Source organism: Panthera pardus, unplaced genomic scaffold, assembly GCF_024362965.1.
Source record: "Panthera pardus isolate Hobbes unplaced genomic scaffold, ASM2436296v1 HiC_scaffold_6, whole genome shotgun sequence".
In the NCBI taxonomy this organism is placed as follows: Eukaryota; Metazoa; Chordata; class Mammalia; order Carnivora; family Felidae; genus Panthera; species Panthera pardus.
In genome coordinates this window covers 67,420,382-67,442,548 of record NW_026526991.1, presented here as the reverse complement: position 1 = coordinate 67,442,548, position 22,167 = coordinate 67,420,382, and the positions used below count along the sequence as shown (strand labels likewise).

The window sequence follows — 22,167 nt, the reverse complement described above, 5'->3', positions numbered from 1 at the left end:
ATTATAAACCTGTAATGGCCTATTAACATACATTAATAGAAACCAAAAGGCAAAACCTCATTCCTGACTAAATACAATTTTTGTCTACTCTGCTACCTGCAGCCCATGGGGCTAAAACAGACTAGAGAAAACCAAACATCCATGCTGAGCACTCTTGGTTCAAATAGAGGCTCGCAGCCCAAAGTGAGCCTCCATTCTGTGCGGTAATTACAGCCTCCGTCATCTCCCAGATGACGATTTCGTATCTTCTCCTCGATGCTCAAACCTCTCATAGCACCTGCCTCGGGTTCACGCTCAGCTGGTGACCTAGACTTTGCTGCCTATTTCACTGAGAAAATAGCAGTCAGGAAAACTTCCCAAGCTTGCGCCCCCACACCTACCCGTACTCCGGCATCATGCTCCGGTACTCAGCCTGATATCTAATGTGTGCTCCTATCCAAGGCCAACCCGTCCACTTAGGCACTAGATCCCAACCCTTTCACCAACATCGCTCCAGTATTCCTCCTGCATCACCTAGTTTTCCCCATTTACTGACTTATTTCTATAAGGATACACACATACTATTACTGTTCACATCTTAAAAAGAAAATTAAAAATCTCTTAACCACCCTTCCCCCTTCTTGGGGAAGAAAAATTTTACTCTACCCGTTAAGATTCTCCTGGGTGGTATAAGAATGTTAAATGAACATGAGACAGATTAACGGGGTCTGGGGGAATTAGTTCCTACGTACAGAGGTGTCATAGATGTGGGACCTAAGAAGTGACTGAGACAGGCAGCTTTATACTTCCTAGACAAAGAAACATAAATTTACGAAGAATGGACAGGACAAAGAAAACTTCTGTTTGGGAATTGTCAGTTAGTAAGGAATCTAAACAGAATTGGGCCGAGGTAGTAAATTAGCAAAAGTAACAAGGTTTGTTTGTGTAGGCTTCTTCAGCCTTGAGTTCCCTGTCTCTCATGATAAGGATGTCTCTCTTCCTCCTGGTGTAGGGAGCGTACCTTTCACATGGGAGATTTACGACCTGCTTTGTAGAGCCGGAGGAGGGTCAGACTGTTTTTGTTACACTGGCTGTCTCTTAAATAATCTTAATTTAAAAAAGCATCATGCCATTGTGGTGTATTTGGGGGCAACCTGCCCTGGGCTCCCACACTCTCCCGCTGACTTCTCATTCTTTGCTTCCCTTTATTTATAGTAAAACTCCTCCAGGGTGGTACTGTCTCCGATTCTTCTCTTATTCCTTCTTACCCACTCCAATCAACCTTTGTCGATACTACTCAGTCAAGTCACCAACGTCCTACACTGTCCATACGCTATAGCCAACTGTCAACTGTCCCGCTTGACTTATTGGCTGTCTCTGACACAGACACTCTCTCTCGAGTCCTCCCTTGAAACACGTTTTCCCCTTGGCTTCCAGAACCTCATACTCTCCTAGTTTTCTTCCCGTTTCACTGACTCTTCCTTCTCTGTGTCCTGTGTGAGTTCCTCCTCAGCTTCCTGACCGTCTGCACCTAAAGTGCCGCAGGGTTCAATTCTCAGACCTCTTTTCTTCTCTATCTTCACCTTCGACACTGGTGACCGCATCCAGGCCAAACTGATATATCTCCGGCCTGGCCCTCTCCCCTCAACTCCAGACTAGTATATTCACATCCCCATTCAACATCTCAATTTAGATGTGCATAAGGAATGCCGAACAAGCCCCAAATCGAACACTGGACCTCCACCCCCAAACCTGTTTCTCCTAAATTTTCTCCATCTCAGTAAACAGCAACTCATCTTTCCTGTTGCTCAGGCCAAAAACCACAGGGCTAGACTTGCCTTCTGTTCCTTTTTCTCACACCCCATCTTCTCTCCACAGCAAATCCTAGCATCTCCACCTTTAAAATAGATCTGGAGTCTGACCACTTCTCACTGCTCAGCTGATGTCACTCTGGTTCAAGCCTCACCTCCTGGATTATTTGATGACCTCTGAATTGGTCTCTCTGCTTCCACTCCTGCTCCACACAGTCCATAATAAGGTGGTGGACATTTTCTGCTCAAACCCTTCGTGACGGCTCCCAGAGTAAACACCCAAGTCCTTTCCATGGCCCGCCATCTACCTCCCTTTCTTCTCTGACTCCATCGCTTGTGTCTGACTCACTTGTTCACTCTAAGCTAGTCACACTCACCTCTTTATTGTTCTCTCTGCTTGGAGCTGCCTTCCCCCAGATTTCTACATGGGGTTTCCATCACCTCCCTCCAGACTTTGCTCAAATCTCATCTTCTCTGGGAGGCCTTCTCCAGACCACTGCTGGTCCCTTCTGCCCTTTCCAGGTGCTCAGCTGGGTCTCTGTAACAAAAGGCAGACTGACAAGAGAGGAGCACACAAATTAGCCTTCATAAACAAATGACGCCCCCAAACAAGGTTAAGCCGGAGTGTTTTTTACTCTGGGTTTGATGAAGATCGGTAGGACAAAGGGTACCAGCTAAGGGTGGTGAACTGGGGGAACTTACCCACAGCTGTTTGTTTGGATTCCTTGCTGAGTCCTGGTGTCTTCAGAGATAAGGATGTTACTTTCTTCCCGGTAAGGGGAGGGCACCTCTCCCAAGCGGGCTTTATGACCTGCTTCGGGGCCGGGGGGGGTGGGTCATAGAGTCCTTCCAGCACCTGCCATTTCACAAATTCCTTCAGCTTACACTATTCCGTATGAGGGAGTGCCATTCTGAGGTGATGTATCTGGAACCCTGCCACTACCCTGTTTAAAATTCCAACCCACAGCCCCTGAATCTTCCCCATCCAACAATCACGTTCCTGTTCTACCTAACATATTATTTTACTTATGTTTTTTAGTTGTCTGCCTCCCCCCATCCCAAATGTCAACTCTATAGGGGCAAGGCTTTTATGATTTTTTTTAATGTATTATTCACAGCTGTATCTCTAGCACCGAGAACGGGGTCTACCACAGTATTCCTCCTGCATCATCTAGTTTTCCCCATTTACTGACTTATTTCTATAAGCATACAAACATACTATCACTGTTCCCATCTTAAAAGAAAATTAAAGGGGCGCCTGGGTGGCTCAGTCGGTTAAGCGGCCGACTTCGGCTCGGGTCATGATCTCGCGGTCTGTGAGTTCAAGCCCCGCATCGGGCTCTGTGCTGACAGCTCAGAGCCTGGAGCCTGTTTCGGATTCTGTGTCTCCCTCTCTCTGACCCTCCCCCGTTCATACTCTGTCTCTCTCTGTCTCAAAAATAAATAAACGTTAAAAAAAAAATTAAAAAAAAAAAAAGAAAATTAAAAATCTCTTAACCACCTTTCCCCCTTGCTGGGGAAGAAAAATTTACAAAATTTACAAAGTCTACAAAATTAACCATGGGCCACGGTTAATGATGTGGACATATTTTATTATACACTACTATATCCTTGGTGCTCTGGGTGTATTTTCTCATTTAACCATCACATCTATATAGTGGTTATTAACATTTTTTTAGTGTGTTAATGTTTTTTTTAATGTTTTATTTTGGGGAGAGAAAGACATTTCATGTGTTAATGTTTTTTTTTTTAATGTTTTATTTTGGGCAGAGAGAGAGAGACAGCATGAGTGGGGGAGGGGCAGAAAGAGAGAGGCAGGCACAGAATCGGAAGCGGGCTCTGGGCTCTGAGCTCTGAGCTGTCAGCACAGAGCCTGACGCGGGGCTTGAACTCACAAACCGCGAGATCATGACCTGTGCCGAAGTTGGCCCTCAACCGACTGAGCCACGCTGGTGCCCCTATGTAGCAGTTATTACTGTCGCTATTTTGTAGATGAGAAGATCAAGCCACAAGGAGTTCAGTGACTACCGATGTCATGCAGCCATAAATGACAGAATCAGTTTTCCAACTCAAGTCTGTGTGGGCCTCAGAGTCACTTCATTCACAGTATCGTAGCTCTGGTTTCCATTCACACTGTCAACAGGCATGCAGCCGCCATATTCCAAATCCGTATCAAGGTTTAAGTGGTCCCCAGGCAGGGCACGAAGGCCCAAGTCAATTATAGTGCGACACCACAGGGAGGGCTTCGCCTAACTCCTTTAGAAGCTGTTGTGAGTCACAAGTTTTCTGTACCATTTCAAACATCTGGATATTTGGAACAATCTGGGTGATCGGTTTACCAAAGCCTTTCTGCAGTTTAGCATCTGCTCTGAGTGGGTTTCGTATTCTTTCCAGACGTCTGCCTTAAGTAAAAAGGGAAGTTGACTCTTCAAGAAAGAAGGAAGAGAGAATAAAATATTTCCGAGAGATTTAGGTTATCTGTATAGAATATTTCTGGTAGAATAGATAAGCCAGTGACCATATTGCTTCTGGAAGGAAGAATGAGGGATTAGGAAACCAGAAAGGGAGAGGGACTTCTTGCTTATACCACATGTACCTTTTCAAGTCCTGTGCCATTAAATACCATCCGAAAATAGGCCAAATAATAACAGCAGGGCGCCCTTTCTGGCCTCCCGCTGAGAGGGCAGTGAAGAGGACACACTGTCATCATCGTGCCCCCAGGCTCTGAGCACCCCGTCAAGGTGACAGTCATTCAAGCTCTCTCCGGGTCTCGGCTTCACCATCTGCAAGGTGACCATCATAATTAAAGTTTGCCTTGCTTTACTAGCGGGGTCTGTTGTGAGATTCTAAGTGTAAAACCTTATACATGTGTAAGTGATCACGGCTGTTTAGGAAAAGTGTGGCGGAGAAGAACGCAAGCCAGCTCACTGAGCTACGGGACACGGAGTGGGGCCAGAATAGCAACAGTAACTGTCTCCATAGATAAGTTCTTGGAAGTGGGAAAATCTGTAGAAAAGCTGTTGTGTGGTCTCAAACAGTGTTATGTTAAATTCAAAGAGTAAAACGAGATTATCATTTGCACGGTTCCGGCTCTAGTCCCTGGTCTTGGAATTAGGCCGGTTTTGGTCATCCTCCCTCGAGACCTCACAAGGGCTTTTCACCCTCACGGTGCACAGACTAGCTGGACTTCAGAGAACCGGAGCGATTGAAAACTCATTTATAGAAATAAACAACGGCAAACTTTCAGTTATAGGACATACTAGCCTGAATTGTAAATATCTAGATGCAGCCTTGCCTTGAGACACAATAATAATTGTAGTAAAAGTCATGGAAAAAATGCAAGATAACTTGCTTTATGGCTACTGATAAGAGAATAAAAACAATGTGTAATGGATGCAGTTTTTGAGCCACGCTTTGGGTCGTCAGTGAAGTGAAGGAAAACGGCATTTCTCAAGAAAAGGCTGCTAGGTTGTTTTATAGGCCAATTTACCTAAATAGCACGGTATTGATTTTTAATTGTTTTAAGTTTACTTATTTGAGAAAGAGAGCACACGAGAGCGAGCAGGGGAGGGGCAGAAAGAAAGGGAGAGAGAGAGAGAGAGAGAAGCCCCAGCAGGCTCTGCACTGACCGTGCAGACATGGAACTCGAACTCATGAACCGTGAGAGCATGACCTGAGCCAAAATCAAGAGTCGGACGCCTAACTGACTGAGCCACCTAGGCGCCTCTAACTAGCATAGTATTTAAAAAACTAACACAAACTAAGTGCACAGGGCACATATTTCTGGACTGTTTTGGAGCCCATTACTCTTGATCATTAGTTATTTTATGCCATGGAGAAACGCTCTATCCTAAAGTGCTTAATATGCCGATAAAAGGTTCCCGGTTTGAGGAAAAACTTTTTTAGAGCTTCGTGTCCTTCTTCTTCTTCTTTTCCAATTCGTTTCCTCCTTCTCTTTCATCTTGGTACCTGTAGGGAAGGGAATATTCCTCGGCCTTCAGATCACAGACAACAAAGCACTACGTGTATCTAACCAATCTAAAGACCGCTCTCCAGGTCCCTGCCGGTTTCCCGCGGAACAGCAGAGGAGAAATCGGCAGGTCCTCGTGGGTCGGCCACGGTCTGAGCTTACTGGAGGCCTGTAGTTCTCCATAGTTCTGGGATGGGCTCTTCCACGCACAGGGCGGTGGGAGGGTGAGAGGAGAGGATTTGGAGGCGCTATGTAAACTAATGCAGCACACGAATGTGCATCACAAATCCATTTGAAGAGGGAACCGTCTGCTTCTTATCATCCCCTCCTGTTCTCTTTTCTCACTTCCCCTTCCTCTCCCCTCTTTCTGTCCTTCCCCACTCTGCCTTTTCGGCGGGGCGCAAACTACAAGGCAGGAAGAACCGAGGGTCTGAGTTGTGACAACAAAACAAAGTTTAAGAGTTAGTAAATACAAGCTACACCCAGATTACTGAGAAAAGTGAAATAAAAACCAGCTCAGAGCCAAATTCCGGGAAGATGCTGTATGTTGGACTGACTTCGCGTTTTCACATTTGTTGCCTTGAAGCTTTGGTCATTAGTCTTCCGGTTCCTAATACAAAAAAGTAAATGCTGACTCGTGTCATTGGCCTCAGATACCACCGGAAATGGCATCTTCTCCCCAGCCGCTGGCTCATAAGCATAGAAGCACCCAGGGGTGAACTTATCTGCCTTCCAGCCCAGGCTCTAGGCTCTCCAGCCTGGCCTTCTGATCTACAGCCGAGAAAGGAGCCCGTCTAGGGAAGAGATCTCGGATCAACTGAGAGGTACGTTTTCAAATCACCAGTTACTGTAATGAGTAAGTACTTTCCAGTTTTCCCATTTTATTTTAAGCATTAATTAGGATCCTCATTTCTTGGGCACTTACTGTAGAGAGGAATCACCGTCCTAACCCCCTTCACCCTACCCCCACTTAACTGGACAGCCCTGAAGAGACAACTGTTATTTTGTAATAAGAAAGATTTATGATCGATACACTACCCTATCTCTAAAAACGTACAGTAAAAAGAGACAGCCAGTTGTGAACAGGAGAAAGGATGTGAAGCATCGACTGTCTGTGCAATCTTGTATGTTGTGGTTGACCACAAAGGCTTGGCATCAGTTTTGACTCCCAGCTCTGCTTTTTATAAAATAGACGACCTTGGGCAGACGACTTCATCTTCCAAACTTAATTTTTGAATGTGTAAAATGGAGAAAAATAAAATACCAATGTCACAGATAACCAGGTAAAACACTTAGTATACTGGTGGAGTGGACACCAAATGTTACTGAATAACAAGTGAAATTAGCATTTCTCAGTAATAAATTAAGTCCTTCATTTGACTGGAAAGCTCTCTTAACGAGCAACATCCCAACCCTTGAACATGCAGACGTGGCTCGAGAATAACAACAACGAACATGTGCAAAGTTTACAGAGCATTGCATCTGATTTCCACAGTTAACCCTGGTGAGTGCAGAGCCGTTGACATGATTTTGTCACTGAGGGATAGAGAAGCCGAAAGCCTGGCTGAACCTGGCAGCAGGAAGGGAAGCTCACGGGTCCAAACTCGGAGCTGAAGGGAGGAAAACAGGACTTGAAAAAAGGCAGTGTCAGAGTGAGTTCGCCCGTTCCATTCTCCAGGCGAGCTTCTCTCCTCTTGGACCTTGTCTCTCTTCTGGTTCCAAGCCCTGCAGCTTAAAACTGGCAAAGTCCTTGGTCCCACTGCTGCCAACACACGGAGCGGTGGGAACGCAGGTCTTCCAGATCCGTCTATAGCATAGTGTAGCTAGGGAGCAAGGCGGACAAGAGACTGACTCTTAGAATCCCATTTAATTCAACACCTTTTTTTCCCATAGAAACATATTGCACTTAGTAATCAGACACCACATTGTTAATCATAACAGCAATAATAAAAGAATATCCAACTTAAAAGCTCTTTCTAGGGCCCCGGGGTGGCTCAGTCGGTTAACCATCTAATTCTTGCTTTCAGCTCAGGTCATGATCTCATGGTTTGTAAGATCGAGCGCCGCATTGGGAGCCTGCTTGGGATTCTCTCTCTCTCTCTCTCTCTCTCTCTCTGTCTCTCTGCCCCTTCTTCACTTGGTCTCTATCTCTCTCTCAAAGGACAAAAAAAAATTAAAAGCTCTTTCCTGTGATCTCCTTAGAGGAGCACTGGAGGCCACTTCTCCCATCTGAATGCTGAAAACACAGGAGATGAAGTGAGCTCAGAGGTGGGAAATCCCAGCCTGCTGACTCAGCCTAACGTTCACATCACTGCTGAAAATGGCTGTTGTCGCCATTCCTGGAGACAGAACTTTCAGAATCCAAGCTGTTCATCTGTTGAAAGCAACTTAGTCGTTACTGGCTCCCCATCACCCTTCCTTTCCAACCATGGGAAATTTTTACTCAAATACTGGTTAGAATCTGGAGTAGTCAGCATAAGTATCAAGAATTTCTAAGTACAAACAGAGCTTAGCACAGCACTGAGTTTTCCACTGACCCGTTAGGAGGAGGAATTAACTATCAGTGAATGAAAGCTGAACTGAGTTAACTTCATCCCTGCTGTTTCCTCATGGAGAAATTTAAAGCTGTGTACAAAACATTGCTTTGATTTTTCAACAGAGAATAATAAGGAAAACGGTATGCAAATATTATTTTTCTAGATAAGACTATTTTTTCCTCTTAATTTCAACAAATATTTATAGCTGGGGTTAAAAGCTCAGGTTTTGGAGCCGTAATTCCTCTTAAAGAAACAAAACAATATCTTTGGCTTATCTAATCAATCAGAAGATTCATTGGCAATGACAGACTAGTTATGCCTTTTCCTAGCTGCACCATCTTGGGTGATTTACATAACCTCTCCAAGCCTCAGTTTCCTTACTCATAGAGTGAAGATAATAATAGTCCTTACCTCATGAGTGGGCCCGGCAGGCAGTAACTGCTCAATGAATGCTAACCATTATGCAGAGGGGTAGAACGGTGGGGTGAGACCCACCCTCCAGGACTAGGATATACTGGGGTAGTTAATTATAGTACAAAATAGAACCAAGGACTAAGTCAGGGCATCTATCAGAAGGAGGAGGGACTTTCCTGTCTGGGGAAAAAAGGGAGGCTTTCAGACAGAACTTCATTTGAAACTGGATCTTAAGGCAGAAACAGAATTTCAGTAGAAGGGGTGCCTGGGGGGCTCAGTGGTTTAAGATTCTGACTTCGGCTCAGGTCATGACCTCAAGGTTCCTGGGTTCGAGCCCCACATAGGGCTCTGTGCTGACAGTTCAGAGCCTGGAGCCTGCTTTGTATCCTATGTCTCCCTCACTCTCTCTCTCTGCCCCTCCCCCTCTTGTGCTCTCTCTTTCGCTCAAAAATAAATAATAATAAACATTAAAAAATTAAAAAAAAAAAAAGAATTTCAATAGAGGAGGGGGTTAGGGAGCACTGATGCTGAGCCACAGAGCAAACACGAAGAGGTGAGAAAAAGCTCAGAGTATACACAGGCTCTAAAATTCATCCACAGGCATTGGGGAGCGGCACAGAAGGAAGGATCCTATCTTGGGTTAAAAAACAAAGTTTATAAATACAACATGTTGGGCTTATGCTAGCATATCAAATGAAAGTGAAGATACAAAATTCAAAAGCCTAGATGATCACATTTTATGTGAGAACACGGAAACTAAAAACCATGCCATTTTAGAAGTCTTCAAAAGTAAAAAGACACACTTTCTTTACTTCTTATGTTTATTCATTTTTGAGGAGAGAGAGAGGGAGGGAGGGAGGGAGGGAGGGGCAGAGAGAGAGGGGGGACAGAGGATCTGAAGGGCAGACAGCAGTGAGCCAGATGTGGGGCTCGAACTCACGAACAATGAGATCATGGCCTGAGATGAAGTTGGACGCTCAACCGACTGAGCCACCCAGGCGCCCCAAAGACACACTTTCTTAAGAATTAAGAATAATTTACGGACAGTACAAGAGGTAATCATAAAATCTAAAACAGAGGTGAACTCGATCGCTGTGCTCAGCTTCCCAAAATATATTGCAACACCCTTCTCCCTAAAGCATATCCTCAAGAATCCCATCTTATTTTTTAATGCCAGGAAATAGTTGAACGGTTCTCCATCCAGGCTCTCATTCAAGGATTTTGAGGTTTCAGGAAGAGTGGAGACAGCCATATTCAGAAGCAGAGGTGATTTCCACCTGGTTATCCCCAACCAATGTGGCAAGCCTCAATGATACATCAGCTCTCTGAAAATGCACAGCAAGAATATGCTGCCTCATTCCCACAAAGGATCTGATATTTACCTTTAGGAAGATTGTCCAAAGGTCACAAGAGAATTATCTTAGGAATTCAGCCATGGTTTGATGGTAGGATAAATTGGCGTCTAGAGAATTTGAAAGTGATAAGAGGCCCACACAGAAGGTTACTCGTTGCCCCCTCCCCTTCCCCACCCCCTGGGAACTTCATTCCACTCACCTGAATGCGTCTGGACCTCAGGAGACAAGTTTGGGCTGGCTTAATTTACTGAGCACTTAAAAACGCGGTGGACCTCACGCTAGTGACTTCGTTCATTTAACCCTCACTTCTAAAGAGATTCGTGGTATTATTCTCGTTTTGCTGATGAGGGTTCTGGAGTGCAAAAAAATGACTTAAACGGCCCTGGGTCTCAGAGGCTCGTAAGCGGTGGAACCGGATATAAACCCGGGGAGCTGATTCCGAGCCCCCCTCTGAGCCACTGGGCTTTGCCGCAATTCAGGAGGCATCTGCATACAAATGGTGATTGATAAGGAGACTTGGATAATTTGTTTCCATCCGAAGTGGGACTTTTTCTGGTGGGGGGAAGGGTGCTGTGAATAGTTGCGCTGGAAAAACAGGGGGCAAACCTGAACAGTTTGGGGCAAACAGAAATGAGAGAGTGGAGGGATTTATTTACCCAGGGAAAGAGTGTTGAAGAAAAGAAGAAAGGAGCCCATTAGTAGGTCTTGAGAAAGACCAACAGTAGAGGAGTTGCCCGAGAAAGAGAAACTCACACCGGATCCTGGGGGAGGTGAGCCGGGATACTGGAGTGTCAGCCTGGGGCATTTTCCTCAGGGAGTCACCTGGGGCGCCCCCAAGACCCCAGGAGCTGGGAATGCTTTGGGTGATAAGGCCCACGAGGTGGCCTTTAACAGGAGCGGCCGGGAAATCACTGGTGATTTACTGACCAACATTTCTTGGGTTTGGTGGAGTTGGAAGCCAAATGAAAGTAACAGGAGTGAGTGGGAGGTGAGGCCCCAGCCACAGCCCGTGCAAATAACCCGTTTCCAAAGTGGCCTTGGAGGGGAAGCAAAAGATAGGACTGTCCTGGAGGTGGAGTCAAAGAAGTTTCCTTTCTTTTTGAAAGCAAGAAACCAGAATGCGTTTAGTGCTTAAGGGAAGGAACCAGCCACAGGAGAGGGAAGAAAAAGTAGAATGCGTAATTACCCCCTCTCCAGGGGACAGCGTGGAGCAAAGTTCCTGAGCCGCCAGAGCTGAGGAATTACCTTTACACCTGAGCAGGTACAGCTGTGCCTTTGCGGGAGGAAGGGGGCACCGTGGGCTGGAGGGCTTGATGCAGGGGGACGGGAGCGAGGTGCCGTCTGCGGCTCGGGTTTTCTCTGCCGTCCCAGCGGGGAGGGGTTGTTGTGGTTGAGAGGTGCCTAGTGCGCGCCAGGCGCTGTACTAGGCCCTTGACAGACAGTGACGTGATCTCTTTTCGTCTTCACGGCGGATCGGTGATCGGTAGGCGATCTACCTCACTTTACCTCCAGAGGAGACGGTGGCACAGAACGGTAGGCAGTCAGCCCAAGCGCACACGGCTGCTTGGGGCCAGAGTCCACGCCTGACTTGAGTGTCTCCAGGGAAGGGAAAGCCGGCTGCCTGTCTTTCCGTTATCTTTCGGTCTCAGGGTAATAAGAGGTAGGAAGTTAGCGAATACAGTTTAAATACTGATTGGAGACCGGAATGTGGAAGTTTGTCATAGACTGTACATGATTGAAATAGTATGTTTGTTTATAGGGATTGCTTTGATATTTTTACCCTAGGAGATCCTTTCGTAAAACAGGAGTTGTTTCTTTTTCTTTTCTTTTTTTTATGGGGCTATTGAATAAAAGCTCCATAGTTTGTTTCGTTTTTATAGAAGTCACCTGCATATCAGGTATTATGAAGCCACCCTTCATTTGTAAAGGATGCGACCTGCATTTCTTTCTAAAATCCATAAGAAAATTTTATATTAGACTGTTCCCACAGGGAAAATACGCTGCCTGGCAGGTTTTTACACTTGGCCATTTTTACACTCTAAAAGTGTGTGAAATTCTTCTGTGGATACTTTATTGCAAAAGAATCCCAAATTTAAGATTGTGGCCCCAGGGGGATGGTGCTGATACACCTTGATTATGTCTGCGGTGAGTCCTGCCTCCACCAGGAAAACCTGCAGCCCACTTCGTTGCCTTCCTTCCTTCTTCCTTCCTTCCTTTCACCGTTCACCTTTATTTATTTTTGAGAGACAGAGTGTGAGCGGGGGAGAGGCAAAGAGAGAGGGAGACACAGAATCAGCCCCCAGGCTCCAAGCTGTCAGCACAGAGCCCAACGCGGGGCCCAAACTCACGGACCCCGAGATCATGACCTGAGCTGAAGTCGGACACTTAACCGACTGAGCCACCCAGCGCTCCACGTGGAGCCCACTTTGAAGATCACTATTCTAGGTTTCAGTTTTCCATTTCCATCACTTGTGTTTGAGATTTTAGATGTGGTGCCTAAGGATTCATTCCCTGAATAGCCAAGTAAGAAATATGGGCCATATAGGGATGGGGTAGAGGAACCTTGACAGTAGTTGGGAGATGTGAGTCACTTTGCAGAATGACAACTGTCACAGCCCCCAGATAGACACAGGTGATCTCCAATTTGTACTGAATTAATTAATGGGCTGCAGAGCTGAGGCCTATTTTAGAGGGGAAGTTACCTGGAGTGGGGGATTAGAATCCCAACTTTCTAGGGGCTCATATTTGCAAAGAATTTGCGTTCTTTACCATAGTAAATTATTTACCGTAATATTTCACAGTATTTTATGTATTTTTTTAAAAATTTGCTCTCAGGGGCGCCTGGGTGTCTCAGTCGGCTTCGGCTCAGGTCATGATCTCACGGTTTGTGGGTTCAAGCCCCTCATCAGGCTCTGTGCTGACAGTTTAGAGCCTGGAGCCTGCTTCGAATTCTGTGTCTCCCTCTCTCTCTCTGCTCCTCCCCTGCTCATGGTCTCTCTCTCCTTCAAAAATAAATAAATAAATAAATAAATAAATAAATAAATAAATAAATAAAATTTGCTCTCAGAACCACTTTTAAACACAGTAGGCCGGCATTATTTTCCCCTTTTTTGTGTTATATGGAAAAGAGTGTGTGTTAACGGACTTGCCCCAGATCAAAAGAGCAGTCTCTTGAGAATCAGCAATCCTCAGGCCGTTCATTAAGCTTTCCCAAAGAGAAGTTTGAATTGTTTGTTTTTCTTCTTAGAAAACTTATTGTGACACGCAATTTAATTTTTGACAAGTTTAAATCCCGCTTAGAAAATTCAGCAAATGCCAAGACACAGCGGTAAATTCGTGAAAAATAATCATCTTATTTGTACTATCTGTTCCGTTTAAATAGATGTAAGGGGATCTTGGAAAGTTCCACACATTGATTTGATTACGAAAAATGCAGGTAGAAGAAAATGAACTATTTATATTCCCAACATAATGTTGCATTAAGATGGTTAGTCTTATGCAAGAAATTTTTTAACTAGTTGCAAGTACTTCCTATAACTAATCAAAACAACATCCTAATTGTTAGTGTTTACCTCTGATTTAAGGCTTCTCTGCAGGGCCTCTAGAGCAACTGACCTATATCTGTGTCTGTCTTCCTGTAACTAAAGATCAATAAGAAAAGAAATTAACCTAATTTCTACAACACGTTGATGAATGAAAAACAAATGTTATGTGTTTGGCTCGTGATAGTTATACAAGCAATAGTCAGTGATTTATAAGTGATGGTGCTTATGAAGGTATTAAAAAATTAATTACCCCCAAACAGAAATCTAAGCAAAATACTTGAAAGTAATTTATTGTAGTAGTAGCCATTATTAATGCATATTTCTGTAAGAGTGTTAGTCAACGTCCAAATAGAAAGCATGGAACTAGGGGCGCCTGCGTGGCTCAGTCAGTTAAGCGTCCGACTTCGGCTCAGGTCATGATCTCACGGTTCGTGAGTTGGAGCCCCGCGTCAGGCTCTGTGCTGACAGCTGGGAGCCTGGAGCCTGCTTCAGATTCTGTGTCCCCTCTCTCTGACCCTCCCCCGCTCATTCTCTCTCTCACTCTTTCCCTCTCCGTCTCAAAAATAAATAAACATTCAAAAAATTTTAAAAAAGAAAGCATGGCACTAACTTATGATTTGAGGAATCATCATCAAACTCTTTAAAAAAAAAAGTTTTAATTTGACGTTGGAATCACACCTTGCAATGATCACCCAAATACCTCCTCTCCCCCTCCTGACTCTTCCATCTGGCTTTGGCGCTTCATTTACATATATCCACTGTAGCCACTGGCACCTTCTATAATACTTGCCTGAGTCCGTTTCCTTTCCGCTCCTCTTGAGAGAAGAGACCGCCTTTTTATACCTAGTCCTTCCATCTAGCACAATAGCTGGTTCTCAGTGACCTTTACTGAATGAATGAATGAGTGAATGAATCTATCTATAAAACAGCTACCAAAACTAATAAGGGAATTGAGCACATTTGAAGCACATTTTTAGCCTAGGCCAAAAAGCCCCAAAATCTGTTTTCAGCTCTCTTTTTTGTTTCATTTTTTTTATAAATAAAAACTTTGAAATTGGAATGTACAAGCCTTTTTTTTTTTTTTTTTTTTTTAGAACAGAGAAGATTTAACTCTCAATTTTTCTTCCTTCACTACCTCCACCCCCCAGAAGTCACTTTTGTTTTTGTTAGGTTTTGTTTTTAATGCTTGGTATCTTAGTTTAAATGATTCTTTCCCAGGGCGAGAATCCGAAGGGTGTCTGATTTGCTACTCCTGTTACAGGGGTGGTGCTCTTGATCAAGAATTTCATGAATTTCCTTTCAGTTTAGCTTCTGACTGGAGTGCTCTTTCCCAGTCATTTTCTCCCCCCTTCTTTTCCACAGTCTGATCTGCTCACAGGCTCCATTTGCAGAAGGATGATGAGAAATTCCCAGGGAGACGTTTTGCCCAGTGTTGATGCTGAACCCTTGTAGCTGCATTTGGGTGGGTTAAGTTCACTGGTGGGGACAGAGGGCAGCCAGAATTCCTCAAACACTGTGAGAGGCCTGGGAGTCTGCAGAATTTTGTTTTGGTTGTTCTGAAATCCAGGTCACTTAAATTTTTGCGTGTCTTTTGGTTGAGGTCAAGGGATGGGATGAAATATGTATACTCTCACTCACAGCCCCCCAGCCCCTGAGTACGCATAAACCACCTTTCTCCTGGCTCACAGAGGAAATAGTTGCCTGCCTTTGCATAAAGACCTACCAAGGCACTCTTCTCTCCTGTCTTCAATATCTCCAGGACATGGGCCAAGATCTTGTATGCGCACCAGTCCGCAGGGCATTCTGTTGTAAAGGATGCAGGACATTCTGTTGTAAAGGATGCAGGGCATTCTGTTGTAAAGGATGTCTCCTACCGAGAGACCAGAGACTGACTTTGGCGTTCATGGCTTTAAATTTTAGCTCCATCAGATCACATAGGAATACCCTTCCCTGTAAAACGGAACTAATAAAAATTATCTCATAAATGGGATTACATTTGTAAAGCTACTGGCATCCAGTAGCCACTCAACAAACACAGATTTTTGCTTTTCTTCAAAATCTTTCACTTAGGTCATATCATTTGCTCTTCACAGAACCCTGCTGGGCAAACGGCTCACGTTCTGTAAGCACCCCCACCCTTTTCATAGATGATTAACTTGGTGTTTTGAAACTTGCTCAGTAATAATAACAACGAACTCTTATCCATGCTTGCTACTTGTCGGGCATTGTTCTAACCATTTTACATTTAGTCCTCACAAGTCTATGAAGTGAGCGCTAAAATCCCATTTCACAGATGAGGACCATTAAGGCAGTGAAAGGCTACGTCATTGCCCAAGGACAAAGAGCTGGCGAATAGAATAGTTGAGATTCAAACCCAAGTAGTGTTGCTCGGAAAGAAGTGCTCTTCACCAGTATACTTCAGTGCCCCTCTTTCCCACGGTTTTTAACTAGTAGATTGGATTCCCATCTGTGAGTCCCAAGTCTAGAGCACACTTCAGACTCAAAGGAGGAATGCATTAGGTCCAGTAAACAAAATACCCTCCTGGAGACAGCACCAGGTTATCCGATCTGCCAGCCGGGACTAGGCACACAGTAGGACCAGAGAGCCAGCCCAGGGAAGGTACACACAGCCGAGCAGCATGAGAAGCTGAGACGCCCCGGGAGGAGATTTCCCTCTTCACTTTGCCCTTTAGAGACTGGGGTCTAGGGCAAAGGAGGACTATTTGTTCACAGAGACCCTGAAGGTCCACAGCACCTGTTCATTCAATGGTACTTAGCGCTCTTTGTATTGTACTTTGCCGTGAATATTTCTGAAGGGCTCCTGAAGGGCTCCTGAAGGGCGTGACCAGGTTTTACTCATTCACTACCCTCCATGTGGAGCCCATAGTAGGTACTTAACAAGTGTGAGCTGGATGAATAAATGGTTGCAAACCAAGGAACATCCCTGAGCCCCAAAGGGATTTGGGGTTTGCTTTATGTTTTATTTTGTTGCACCGCAATGAACTACATCTCATTTTTAAGCTTTTTTTTCTGATAGCGAAAACATTTAAATGAAGATTCTTTGGGGACAAATAAGCCAATATTTTCAACTCTTCTCTTAGGGCAACTCTTTTATATTCTACCCATTTTCATGTTTTTATGTTTGTACATTACCCATTTAAAACCACAAATAGTATGACTTTTAGAAACTGAATGTGTGATTTAATAATAGCCATCCACCCCCACCTATTAAAATGCTTCCTAATGCATAAAAGCCTACAAATATCAAGCCACAATGGATTTTATTGACTTCTGTGTAAGCGTATGAAGTGGATGCCATGTTCCTCTCCATCTGAGATTTGTTGGTAATATTGGACTGTGTTTCTCCCTTGTAATCATTAATGGGCATGGTTGTAAATGGCAACTTTAAAATAAACGTAAACTGGGGCGCCTGGGTGGCTCAGTCGGTTAAGCGTCCGACTTCGGCTCAGGTCACGATCTCGCGATCCACGGGTTCGAGCCCCGCGTCGGGCTCTGGGCTGATGGCTCGAAGCCTGGAGCCTGCTTCCGATTCTGTGTTTCCCTCTCTCTCTGCCCCTCCCCCGTTCATGCTGTGTCTCTGTCTGTCTGAAAAATAAATAAACGTTAAAAAAAAAAATAAACATAAACTGAAGTTTTGAAGATGAGTTTCACAACTCTTAACATTTTATTCAATGTGCTGAGGAGGAAAAACTTTTCTTCTACCCTCTTAGGTTCAGTATCTGGGGCCCTGTGAATTAAACAGAGACAGGTTAAAAGGAGAAAAAGCACACCATTTTTGTTAATATTTATGTGCGCAAGAGTTCACCAAAAAGAAATGAAACTCAAAGAAGCAGATTCGGGGGCTTACATATTATTTTAACAAAGGCAAAGGGGCTTGGGCTTCATGGGATGATGAATTGTGGGGAAGAACTCAGAAATATATAGGGGGACTAATGGAAAATCAGGGCTATTTTAGTAAAGTCCCTTTTTTTTTTTTTTAATTTTTTTAACGTTTATTTATTTTTGAGACAGAGAGAGGCAGAGCATGAACGGGGGAGGGGCAGAGAGAGAGGGAGACACAGAATCGGAAGCAGGCTCCAGGCTCTGAGCCATCAGCCCAGAGCCCGATGCGGGGCTCGAACTCACGGACCGCGAGATCGTGACCTGAGCCGAAGTCGGACGCTCAACCGACTGAGCCACCCAGGCGCCCCTAGTAAAGTCTCTTTATGCAAACTCATCTTGGTGTTGACAACTCCCTGTCTTCTTCCTTGACTCTTCTCTCCCTGGTGGGGGAAGGATCACCTGCGCCAAAGGGAAATGTGTACACTGCTTTTAAGCAAATAAGGGAAGTTCTGAGAACACTTCCTATGTCTGTTGATTCTTAGTTGCTTTCAGCTCAAAATAATCCTTACACCAAAATGGCATCTTTGGGGATGGTGTATTCTGATCTGCTTCCTATGGAAAGTAAAGAATATTACAGCTGAAACGTGTGAATTATTTCCAATGTTACTGCCTTTTTCACAAGTCCTCCTCGCAAAACAAAAACGAAAACAAAAAAACCACACACACACACACACACACACACACACAAACAAAAATCCAGCAGCTTCCTTGTTAAGGAAATCTGTTTTCATATGTTTTCTGACCTGGCACCTGTACTTTTCTGTTGTTTGTGGCATTTCCGTGAGTTCTTTTTAAATTATTAAAAGTAAGGTACCATTATATAAAGTCTATTTACAAAAAAGGGGAGAAGGCAAGTCATCCATAGCCCGACCTTTTCTATTACGAACTATGCTTTTGCATATTTTCTTTCAGTGTTACCTACGTGCTATAGTTGGAGTGACGCAGGGCATGGAACATATCACCACAGGCTCTGTGCTGTTGCTCCCTCACGGTGCTCATTGCTGAGCAGCTGCAGGGTTGACCTCAGCACTCTTCAGTCCTCAGACACCTGAGCTGCCTGCCCAGGGGGAGGAGGGCCTGTGGGGTTGGCTGCTTCTGGCCCGGTAGAACTTGGGCCTCCAAGAGCCGCTGCAGAGGCTCACAGGTTAAGGTGAAGCCTGGCCGATGGGCTTATGGCTCCGGGCTCCCTTCTTGCTCTCTTCCCACTTCCCTCCATCCCCTTGCCTGAGTCTTGCCACACGAGGGCCAGCCCAGGGTGGGTCCCTCCCAGCCACTCTCTCCTTCTGTCCTAGCAACCTGAAGACCTCCCGCGTGGAGAGGAAAGACCTAGGCTGCGCACCATGGCCCTCACGGCCCACCTGATGGCCGCCGACGTGCAGCAGCTGCTCCACAACAAGTTCGTGGTCATCCTGGGAGACTCTGTCCAAAGGGCCGTGTACAAGGACCTGGTGCTCCTGCTGCAGAAGGACCTCCTGCTCACTCCCACCCAGCTCAAGGCCAAGGGGGAGGAGAGCTTTGAACGGGACAAGCTGGTAGACGGAGGCCAGCGGGGCCCCATGCACAACGGCACCCAGTACCGGGAGGTCCGCCAGTTCTGCTCCGACCACCACCTGGTGCGCTTCTACTTCCTGACGCGCGTGTACTCCAGCTACCTCGAGGCCATCCTGCAAGAGCTGCAGTCCAGCCAGCACGGGCCCCCGGACGTGATCATCATGAACTCCTGCCTCTGGGACCTCTCCAGGTACGGTCCAGACTCCTGGAAGAGCTACCTGCAGAACCTGGAGAGCCTGTTCGAGCGCCTGGGCCAGGTTCTGCCCGAGTCGTGCCTCCTGGTGTGGAACACAGCCATGCCCGTGGGCAAGAAGATCACCGCGGGCTTCCTCCCGACAGAGCACCAGCCTGAGGATTCCTCCCTGAGAGACAGAGTCATCGCGGCCAACTTCCACAGCTCTGTGGAAGCGAAGAAACACGGCTTCGATGTGCTGGACTTGCACTTCCACTTCCGCCACGCGGGGCGCCACCTGCAGCGGGACGGAGTGCACTGGGATGAGCTCGCGCACCGCCACCTCTCCCAGCTGCTGCTGGCCCACGTGGCCGACGCCTGGGGCGTGGATCTGCCCCGGCCGTACCCGGTGGGCCCCGGGATCCGGGATGGCCCCTCGAGGACCGGACCAGGCCGGGGAGTTGAGCGGCAGCCCCAGGCCAGCCCAGATCAACCGTCCATGCCTCCTGCCGGGTACCGCCCCCTGCTCCCACTTCCCCATCTACCCCCGCCCCCGCCTCCCCTCCTGCCCTTGCCCCCACATCCTCGCCCTTTTCCCTTTCACCCTGTGATGACCAGATTCCTGTTCTGTCCCCGAGATCACTTATTTGCCTCAGACCATCCTTTCCAGTCCGATCAGTTCTCCTCAAACCATTTCCATTCAGATGTCCCCTCACCTACCCAGACAGGATTTTCCTTTGAAGATGATCCCCAGCCACCCAGGCCCCCTTTCCCCAAACCCTACCTGCAGCGAGCCCCTGTGGTTCATAGGGGGTTTCCCCGGAATGTACGTCGTGGCCCCTATGTGCCCTGGGGTCAGCAGCCCAGATCTTCCAAGAGAGGGGCCCCATCCCACCCACAGCCAAGGCCTCAATAAACTGACTTGGAGGCCTTACTCCTCATGGTGGACATGGACTGGGCAGATCATCTGACTCTCCTGAAACAGCCTGACCTTGTTAACAGAAGCCTTTGGTCCCTGCTTGGACTTCTTTTTGGTCATTGCTGTTACTAATAATGGCCTAGAAGAGCCCTTCAACCATTTTTGTTGGCTGTGGCCTTTTCTTCCAATCGCTGGCGGTGACCAAGCATTATTCCTGCCTCTCCACTCCCTGTCCTCTTTGTCTTTTTGTAAACCTAAAATTGAAATAAAGAAGTAGTTTCACAAAAGTAGTTGTAGATTTTGCGTGTGTCTGTATGTAATGGTGCCTCCCCTTTCCATTAAATAATTAGCTTAAAAAGCAAGGACGGTATCTGTTGACTTGAGTGTTTATGGCATCTACTTGACAAACTATTCAAAGTGGAATTTGTCTAAAATCATTCTGAGGCTTTCCATAAAATAGACCTGATTCCTTACGAATAAGCAGAAGAACTTTAATTTTTTGTGGTCTTTTCCAGAGATTCTCAAAGACTCATTGAATTTTAAAACTGGGAAGACTGGGGGCACCTGGGTGGCTCAGTCGGTTAAGCGGCCGGCCGGCTCAGGTCATGATCTCGCAGTCCATGAGTTCGAGCCCTGTGTCGGGCTCTGTGCTGACAGCTCAGAGCCTGGAGCCTGTTTCAGATTCTGTCTCCCTCTCTCTGATCCTCCCCCGTTCATGCTCTGTCTCTCTCTGTCTCAAAAATAAATAAACGTTAAAAAAAATTCTTTTTAAATAAAAAATAAAACTGGGAAGACTGAATATATAATATTTAACGCAAACAAGGTAACTGCAGCTAAGCATGGTGAGTAAGTTGTTCTAGGTCACGCAAGAGCCCTCATCCACCAGTCTTTCCTACTTTATGGTATAACTTTCAAACCACAGGACTAATTTATACCAACTAATACCAAACCAAGAAGGACAGGTTACCAAACATGGTCCTTCTATGAAAATGATGGTGAAAACCCCTCATAGCTCCATAACTCCAGAAGTTTATTGGTCAGGTGTGCAATGAATTACATACGTACACTAGAGTGGATGGCATGCTTGTGACTTTATGATTTTTTGGACAGTCTTGAGTTCGCGACTTGAGAAAATTAGAAAAAAGTAAGTTGCGTTCAATGGCAATGTCTATCGCCATCATAGAATAAAACTACCAGTGGGAAGGGAACACGCAGGACACGACTTGGACAGATGGCCATGGCCAGCTCTTCTCTGTTTTGTGGGAATGTTAACATCACCAAGACTTTATGTTCTAGGCCCTTTATCACCCTAGACTAGTGAAGTGTTAGCACTTAGATAAAATAGCCCAAACAGGTCATGACTAACATTGAATGATAGATTATTTCATTGGGTTGATTTGACTGGTTTATGAGCCCTCCCCTGGACCATTCCTGAACTTGACAAGTTCAAGTGTCAGAAAATGTTATCCCACAAAAAATGAAATTTGTGAAATCACACACACACACACACACAAAAATAGATGAGATCAGCTCTCTATAGAAGAAATACACAGCAGCTTTTAATCTACTAAAAAACCATGAAATTTGTGGGGAATAAGACCTTCGTCTTACTTACTTTGTGTCTTAAATCCCAGCGCACATGTATAGCACTTAGTAAGTACTGAATACTGTTTCTTAAATAAATTAGTGAATGAATACGGGGTGTATAAGTCTTCCTGGTGAAACTCACCCAAGTCTCTGACATCTAATCACCATAGCACATCTGAAGGAATATTGCCGAAACAAACACGATGATGACATTCCAGGACTCTAGAAAGGTGGAGTCTGCATGTCAGAATTTGCCGAACATACCAGCAAACTCAGGACAGAGAGTACCTGTCCAACCAATGTAAATGTGCTAATCCCAAGGAGGAGATTAATGCACCGGGTTGTAAGATTTGGTGAAATTAGCCATCGATACAAGTCAGTTGCCTTCTTCTGGCTTCACATTCCCCAAGCAAGACAAAGCAGT

At 45.6% G+C, this 22,167-nt stretch overlaps 1 protein-coding gene and 1 long non-coding RNA gene across 4 annotated transcripts in view; one reads left to right on the top strand and one right to left on the bottom strand.

Moving 5' to 3' along the window:
* The window catches only part of PCED1B (PC-esterase domain containing 1B), a 138,921-nt gene extending 118,475 nt beyond the window's left edge, over positions 1–20,446 (top strand). The window contains exons 1-3 of one of the 3 annotated variants that reach the window (XM_019419131.2): positions 10,292–10,836; positions 11,173–11,327; positions 18,807–20,446. In XM_019419131.2, the coding sequence (XP_019274676.2) occupies positions 18,855–20,153 (1,299 nt within the window). In that variant the 5' untranslated portion in view covers positions 10,292–10,836; positions 11,173–11,327; positions 18,807–18,854 and the 3' untranslated portion in view covers positions 20,154–20,446. Of the gene's footprint in view, positions 1–6,413; positions 6,617–10,291; positions 10,837–11,172; positions 11,328–18,806 lie in introns of those variants that run through there. The other 2 variants (XM_019419133.2, XM_019419132.2) reach the window with 2 other exon arrangements.
* On the bottom strand, positions 6,622–10,379 carry LOC109249014 (uncharacterized). The gene is made up of 2 exons (XR_002072403.2): positions 10,266–10,379; positions 6,622–7,583 (listed from the first exon to the last, which is right to left on the bottom strand). It is a non-coding gene; the product is annotated as an uncharacterized LOC109249014 (long non-coding RNA).
* Positions 20,447–22,167: the final 1,721 nt, after the last annotated feature.